Here is an 8,569-nt window from a genome sequence, read left to right on the forward strand (position 1 = left end):
TACAGTTGCAAATTTCTGTATGAATCCATTCACCCATAAAGTCATGCTGAAACTTCAGAACGTTTGCACATACTGCACGCATTTCTCCCACTGATTCTATTCTGAATAATTAACTGTCCGTTATCACTGCTTTCATCCCAAAATTATTCTCCAGAAGAAGCTTCTAGTTTCTTCTAGTTGCCTTCAAGTTTCTTTCTTTAAGATTAAATTCAACTGGGAAAATAAATTTACTCCTAGACTCTCCATTTTTCTATTCTGGAGTTTTTAGAAATTCATCCCATGTGTAGTACTAGCTTTCTTATTGTGGGCAGTTGGTCAGTCTACTCAGATTCGTTTAGAAGAAACTCGAAATTTTCCCTCCATGACTGCTAAGTCAGGTGTGGGCATCCACATTATATATATATATATATATATATATATATATATATATATATATATATATATATATATATATATATATATATATATATATATATATATATATATACTATCTGATCAAAAATATCTACATGCTTGCTGATCCCAGCTCTCACTCTTATGTGACAGACATTAATATGAAGTTGGCTCACCTTTTGCTGATATAACAACCATTCTTCTAGGAAGGCTCTCCCCTAGGATTTTGGTACGTTGGTGTGGTAATTCCTATCTCTTCTTCCAGAAGAGCATTAGTGGGGTGAGGAAATTCGAACTGATTCGGCAGTCGGCATATCAGGGCTCTGGGAAGGTGAGTCAAATTCTTCTACACACATCTGATCACACCATTCCTGCACAGCTCTTGCTTTGTGGACAAGGGGTTGGTATTGTCTTATTTACAGAGGTAATGACCTTCACTGAATTGTTGCTATAATGTTTTAAACAGAGAATTATCTAGAATGCCATTATAGGCCCACAGCGTTAAGTTTCCGCATCACTGTAACTAAGGAGCCCAAGACGCCTCTCCTAGCAAACTTCACAGTCGGCACAACACATTCAGGCAGCTAGCGTTCTCCTGGCATCCGCCAAACTCAGACGCATCCGTTGGACTACCAGATGAAGAAGCGTGATTTATCACTCTAATGCGATAAATCTATCATTTCCACTACCCTACCCCAGAGTCCAACTGCGGCGAATTTTACACTGCTCCACCCAATGTTCGGAGTTACTTTTGCTTATATTATGTTTGTGTGCGGCTGCGGGGCCATGGAAATCTATATTCTTCGGATCCGGACGAACAGTGTGGTAGTTCACATTTCTTGCAAAAGCACTTCGGCACTTGGTAGCGAATGTTTCACCGAGGTCATGTAATTTTTTCGCTCCACACGCTTCTACACTCAGCAGTCCCACTCTGATTTTATGTGGCCCACCAGGTTGTGATAGATTCCTCTCGTCTCGACGAGAATCGAACTTAGGCCTTTTCCAATCAAAGTGTGCATGTGCTGTCATTCTTCCAATTGCGTTACAGAGGCGCCAATGACATCACCTACACTGGATCAAAGCAACCGCAAAAGGTCTGAAATTTCCCGAAATGAGTTGTTGCAAAAGCGATATCCTGTGAAGGTGTCAATCTGCGGCTCATTTTACTGTTTTTTAATGTTTGCGTTTAACGATTACAAGGCATTATGGTTCTTTTTAAACCTGTAAGCTCTGACTGAAGGGCAGATCGTTCAGCCAGAACCTACTAAGCAACTTAGATGCCTAGTAGCATGGGGGGGGCGGGTGAATTTCAACCACCAAAACGCCGCGTTTTGTTTCATGATTTCACATATTTTCTTCGACGCAAGATATTTGCCAAAGGGTGGCATAAAACCTAACAACGGTCCTGTACATTCACTCCTACGAAGGAATGTCCAGATATTTTTAATCAGTTTAAATCGACTAGGCAGAGAATTTGTTGGAATATGGACTTGACAGTTTCCTTTTTACTCTTTCTTACTAGAAGAAACTTTTGCTTAAAACCTTAGTCTTGTGACTATGATTTGACAAAAATGGCAGTTTTAAGCTGTCCCCTTTTTTGAGAGGCCATCCTAAGCAGCTCCTCATTTTTGTATTAAGCGATTTCATTTTTTGATTATTATTATTATTATTATTATTATTATTATTATTATTATTATTATTATTATTATTATTATTATTATTATTATAAAAACCTCCATAGAGTCAAAGACATTGTTTCCTTAAATTCTAATGGAGCTCCTCTTACAGTGAATGATTAGTTGCATATGTGTTTTAATTTCAACTTTTATTCTAATTTCTTTCACCTCTTTTTACTGTGTGCATGAAGAGTTGGTCCAAAACCTGACAAAAAGTTGCTGATAATTTTCTTAAGTCATTTCGTAATTAAAATTTACTGCTTAACAATGGCATTAGAAATCAAATGTTTTGCTTGGAGATTAGTGAATGAGTGGAATAGGTTGGTAGAGTGTTGTCGAGGGCTTTTTCTGTGAATGAGTTCAACGAGACGCGTGTTAGTATTGTGTGGATTTCCCGCCATAAGTCTTCTGACTCCATTCAGTAATAATAATATTCAGTTAGGCTTAAACGTTACGCCTAGTGCCATTGGAAAATGAAAGGTGTCGCTACTTATTTTACATAATACAGTTCAAGAAAATAACGTTAAATAACAAATGATGAGGAAAAAATAATAGAATGAAATAATTAACTAAAAATAATACAAAAGCATTTAAAAAAAAAAAAGAGGAAGAAGGAAGAAAAAAAAAGAGAAAACTCTTGAAAGCATACAAAGTAATTATGGATATGTGGCCAATAAAATTCTAGAGAATTTTTCAACTGTTTAGCGAGAAAAGAGAAAGAATGACGTAAAGAGATTAGAAGTGAATGAAATAGGGATGTTTAGCAAGAGCAGTATATTCCCCTGAATGTTTTAGTGAATGTGCAAAGGAGTGAGTTCATTGTGCTCAGTATCTGATTGTCTGAGTTGTTCAATAAATAGGAAAGCAGAAATGCATTGTGTAACAGCAATTCTCAGAGAATGATTACGGATATAGAATAAAGGATTGATCAGATACAGAGCTTAGAGAAATGAGCAGGGTTACTGGGTTACTATTAGTAAATACTGTAATTTAGAGGGCAAGACTGCATGGATGTGTATTGGTGAAACTGTGCTTTAAGAGGAGAATACGAGTCAAAATCTGGGACATGATGATCGACTGAAGACTAATGTTCAAAGGACACAATGCAAAAGAAAAACTACACAGTAATATGCCCGCCGTTGAACAAGTGCTTAGCCTATCCGCTCTCCAGCCAAAAGGCTGCCGGTTCGAATCCCGCCGTGGGCATGGATGTTTTTGAATTTCTGTGGTGGTGGTGAGCAGTAGATGGCGTTGGTGTAGTTACGGTTAGTTTTAGTTGGTGGATTGAGTGGTGGAGACAGAGTTGTAGAGTAAGCCCTCCCTCGATGAGTCTTTGAACTCCCTGGAGGTGTCAAGTAATAGTGACTTTCCAGCATAATGTATAAATCATACATCTCCTGGGAGATGTGTTTTACATTATGGGAAATACTAAGAATAGTGATCAGAACTTTCCCCACCTTTGCAACGAGTTGCCCTAGTGTTGAACTATGTGCTTTAGCTTACGCTACAATTCGCCAAAACTTTTATAATTTGCTATATTCGGCATGAACCTCTTTGATTCCTATCTTTGAGTTTCTTATTCGGCTTTGAAATAATGTGGGATTTAATATTACCTTAATTTAAATAATGTTACATCGCCGAAGTAAAGCCTATTGACTCTTTTATTTTAAATAATAATAATAATAATAATAATAATAATAATAATAATAATAATAATAATAATAATAATAATAATAATAATAATGCAATCAAAACTGTAATCTATGTTTTCACTGTATTACTGACAAATATAATTGCAGCTCTGACTTCTTATAATGATGAGAAAATTCTGAAGAAATTCAGAAAACTATATCGATCCCTAATTAAAATGTTAGTGATTGGGAGATGTTGAGGAAATGCTTACTAAGGATAGAATTATATACGTTGTGGAAGAACAGAGGCTGTTTCTGAAAGTTGCACACGAATACAGCCAAACAAAACATGGAGAGTACTGGGGTGGGGACAGTTCATTGCCATAAAAGATGCAAATGTAAAGAGTGTGAATAAGTTAAAGATAGAGAACGATACACTTGTTGTTGGTTGAGTTGGAATTTCAATGAACAACTTCATGGTGGTCTATTAATAACAACAGGACAGGAAATATTTCAGTAAATATTATTTAATTAAGACTGCATTTACTACTGCCAGTTTAGAAATTGTTACAGCAGACTAGCCTCGTTGGCGCGCTTAATTCGTCACACGAGAGCATAGCGCAAAACGGAATCCCGTTAATCGAATATAATCATCATCATAAAATTCCTGATATATATATACCCTCAAGGGGTATACAGGATATGATAATACTACTTGAAAATTTTACATCATTACTAACTTCCTATCTACAATTTTCCTCCAAATCAGTCTGTTACTTGTCAAGACTCCAATATTATCAGATCTTATATTTCTATCGTGTAAGGCACTTTTTACCGTATCAATTCACCTATATCTTGGTATTCCTCTGAGTCGTTTTCCAGCCAACCTGGCAGAGAACACTTGTTTTGCTAACCTTTCCTCGCCCATTCTGTTTAAATGACAATACCACCTGAGATTAGTTCTATTTAGACATTCCTGGATGCTGTCAGTGGAAAGTTCTTTCCTGATATCCTCGTTTTTAATAAGATATTGTCATTGATGTCATCTGTTCGTGCTCCCTAATCTTTCTCAGGACTCCCATATCTGCAGTCTCTAGTCTTTGGTGAAGTGTTTACCTTCTGATCCAGCTCTCAGATTCATAAGTTAAACTTGGCCCGAAAACTGTCTTGTATACATCTAATTTAGTGTTTTGGCTTATTTCTCTCTTATTCCATATAACTTTATTCATTTGACTGCCTACCATACCAGCTTTGTTAATTCTATTGTCTATTTTCGTATTTAAATTGCCATCTTCACTAAAAATCGTGCCTAAGTAGCTGAAATGTTTTACTTGTTCTATAGATTCTCTATTCAAAATGCCGTTGATATTTTCAATGTTTCTGCCTATTTTCATTGTCTTTGTCTTTTTAATGCTAACCTTCATACCATATCTACTACAACAGTTATTCAATTTAGTCAGGAAATCTTGCAGATTGTAGCGGATTTATTTAGAAGTAACATCATCCACATAAATAGGAGCTGAGATTAACATATCCAATTTTGATATCAGGTTTAATACCACTTTCCTTCATAATGTGATCCATATAGATAATGAATAACGGAGGGGATAATGTACATCCTTGTCTGACACCAGATTCAACATTAGACAAACTTTCTGCACTCCTTTCATTTCTACCTGCTGACTTACAACTCAAATAAAGACCAAGTATTGCTTGATATAATGCCCCATTGACACCATATAACTATAACGTTTTGAATAGCTTCTCTCTTGGTACTTTGATATATGCCTTTTTCAGATCTTCCAAACTTAAATACAGATCTTTGTTATATTCTCAACTATCTGTCATAAAGTGAAAATCTGATCCTGACAACCTTTATTTGGCCTGAATCCAGCTTGTTCTTCACCAAGCTTCTCTTCCACAATCCTTCTCAACCGTTTCTCAAGTATACTTGCATGTATCTTACCAGGAACACTCAGTAGGGAAATACCTCTGTAATTCTCACATTCAGTTTTATTTCCCTTTTTATATATGGGTACAATGAGAACTCTACTCCAATCATCGGGAATTCGTCCCTCTGTTCAGGCTTTCTGAACTATGCAGTGCAGCCACTGTAAGATTTTTATACCTCCATACTTGAGCATTTCTGGTCGAATATCATCTACTCCTGCTGTCTTTCCACATGAAGTATGATACTTGAAGTACATCATATCTGAAGTATGATATATCCATACTTCAGGTATGGATATATATATCTGACTGCATGCCTGGTCAGTGTTGTTTTACCACTGTGCTGTCATCACTGCTTGTTTCATTTAATGCTTTTTAGAAGTGTAATTACTCCATACATCAAGGATCTCTTTTTTTTTTCAGTATTCATGTACATTTATCATCTCTCATTCCATTTACAGCACTCTTTCCTCCATACTTCTTGAACAATTTTCAGAATATTTTGCCACTTATTTTCTTTGACATTTATTTTCTATGTTCTTACCAAAGTCCTTCCATGACTTTTGTTTAGCTAGTTTTACACAGTGTTTAGCTTTCTTACATTTGTGTCTAAGAGCAAAAGCTGACTTATCTGCTAGGAACTTTTGATATACTTTCTTTCACTGCCTCTTTAACTTCCTGTGTCCACCATGGATTTCTGATTTTATTGGGGATGCTTAAGGATCAAAGCTATATAACTGAAAGGAGACCTCCACATAGAATGTAAAGGAATGCGGAGAACCGATCAGGGCTTCTGACCTAATATCCAATCCTCACCTTCTCGTGGTGCACCCTCTTATGTATCCACCTGAATACTGAACGAACGAGGATGGGCTGGAAATTTGGGTTTTAACCGACCAAATTGTATTCTTATTGGCTTAAACTAAAATAAAAAATGATGGTACAACATGACAGAATATAATAATCAACAAGAAAAATTATAATTGGTCCGTGACCTTCAAGAATGTACATAAAGAATTTTAAAACTGACTTTTAACTGTTTACCACTTAAAAAGTAATGAAGACATTGTGAAAACTGCGTTTAGAAATAACGTTTCATTCAATAAACCCATTACATTTTGCTTCTGGCTCTCTGCTAACGAAAGAAACGTACGCACACTGTAATTTAAAAAAAAAATAAATGTAGGAATAGTTTAAACACATCTTTCATGAATTATAACACTTTGAGGCTGGGTATTTTTTTTTTTTAATCTCTACTTTCTTTAATTTATTATTGAGGTGTATAGAGCAAGATACGACCAAGATGTCACCGAAGTTAGATTTCAACTAATTGATATTTCATCTCGCAAAAAGGCAAGCAGAAAACAATTTACAGCCATTATGCACTAGACTCATAGCCTTAATGGCTTTTGTTGTAAAAATAAAACAAACAAACGAAACTTGGATTTCAAATCCTGATGCAGCGAGTGACGAGTAGAGTGACCAGTTCTTCAAGTACATCATGATGGACTGGATTGGAGACTACTGTTAGCTCATTCGACGAGACATGCGAAGATGATTATAAGATGAAACGAAGAACTTTGTATGTATTTTTATAATATTATTCTTTTTGTTATTCTAAAAAGGGTGGCCCGTAAATCATGGAACCTGCCATAGAAAGGGTTCAACTTTGTAAAGCGACTGCGTAAGTTTTATTTAACATCACCAGATGTTTTTTTAGTTATGAAACATCACTTCACATCATGTAAATGCCTTCCATTTTACCCTTTGTACCGAATGTTCCATGACTTATCGACTACTTTATGCTAAATTATGCAATTAATTGATTTTTGGTTGTTAATTCCATTTTATATTCGTAAATAGAAGGGTTTTTTTTTTCTAACTGATAGTTCGGATTTATATTATATAGATGTATATTAAATCACTAAACAATATTTTAGCCAAGCTTATGTTTTGACATTCTTGTAATAGACAACACCGACTTCCTGAGGGAGGGGGGGTTCCCTTTTGAAATTCTATAACTTGCAACAGCTGTTTTAATTTTAGTTTGCGTAATTTAATCGACACTCCATATACAAATTGTAATTCGATGCCTCTGTTTTGGAACCAGATCCAAATAATCTGTTTAAAAAGGTATAGCGATCCCACACACCTTCGCCTAAATCTTGGTGACATCCAGACTTCATATTTCTCACGCATCGAATGACATCCACTCTTATAGTTTATATTTCAACAAAAAATATTAATATTTATAAAATTACGGTTCTGAAAACCACAGGTCATGGATATTAAGGACCTCTACTTACTACGGATTTATTATTGTTATATTCATATTTCAACAGAAAATAGCGTTTCTAGATCATACCCTTGAATTCAATAATTCATCCACACGCTGACGTGGGTCCTTTCCCCTCTTTGTCCTCATCAGCACGTATAAATTACGAATACCTGGACAAGATCGAGTAAGTTTTTCCACTAGTACCTGAAAATAACAATCATTAATGTATCAGTTTCTTGAGTTTCACCTCAATATAAAAGATGATTCGGACATACAGAAAATGACACGACATTACTAAAATCATTTCACCTGTATCTTAAATAACACTGTCAAAATACTGAAAATATTGGATTAAAAATATTTTTCTATATTAAAAAAACACAAATCATTTAACATTAAGAAAAGGGTCACAAGATTCTTATGTGCTTTCTACTTATAACGTCTTCCATAATTAATGTAACACCTCTTCTGATGTAATATAAATATGAACATAAAGAATATTTATATTAATATATATGCCAGAGCTACATAAATATATCAGCCTACCGCCAACACTGACCTTTACTTAAATTTAGGTCACATGACCCTTGACTGGGCTTTTCAAATTTTATGATAGGTGTGGTCACATGATAGCAACTACA

General features: G+C 35.3%; 1 protein-coding gene across 1 annotated transcript in view; it reads right to left on the bottom strand.

Moving 5' to 3' along the window:
• The window catches only part of LOC150092519 (putative fatty acyl-CoA reductase CG5065), a 421,409-nt gene extending 413,177 nt beyond the window's left edge, over positions 1-8,232 (bottom strand). Inside the window, exons 1-2 of the mRNA XM_090414223.1 lie at positions 8,224-8,232; positions 8,016-8,132 (exon numbers count right to left, since the gene is read on the bottom strand). Coding sequence (XP_090270349.1) covers positions 8,016-8,132; positions 8,224-8,232 — 126 coding nt within the window. The remainder of the gene's footprint in view (positions 1-8,015; positions 8,133-8,223) is intronic.
• Positions 8,233-8,569: the final 337 nt, after the last annotated feature.

The sequence above is a fragment of the Typopeltis vanoorti genome, chromosome 25, assembly GCF_054136105.1.
Source record: "Typopeltis vanoorti isolate ZY-2024b chromosome 25, IOZ_Tvanoo_1.0, whole genome shotgun sequence".
Taxonomy (NCBI): domain Eukaryota; kingdom Metazoa; phylum Arthropoda; class Arachnida; order Uropygi; family Thelyphonidae; genus Typopeltis; species Typopeltis vanoorti.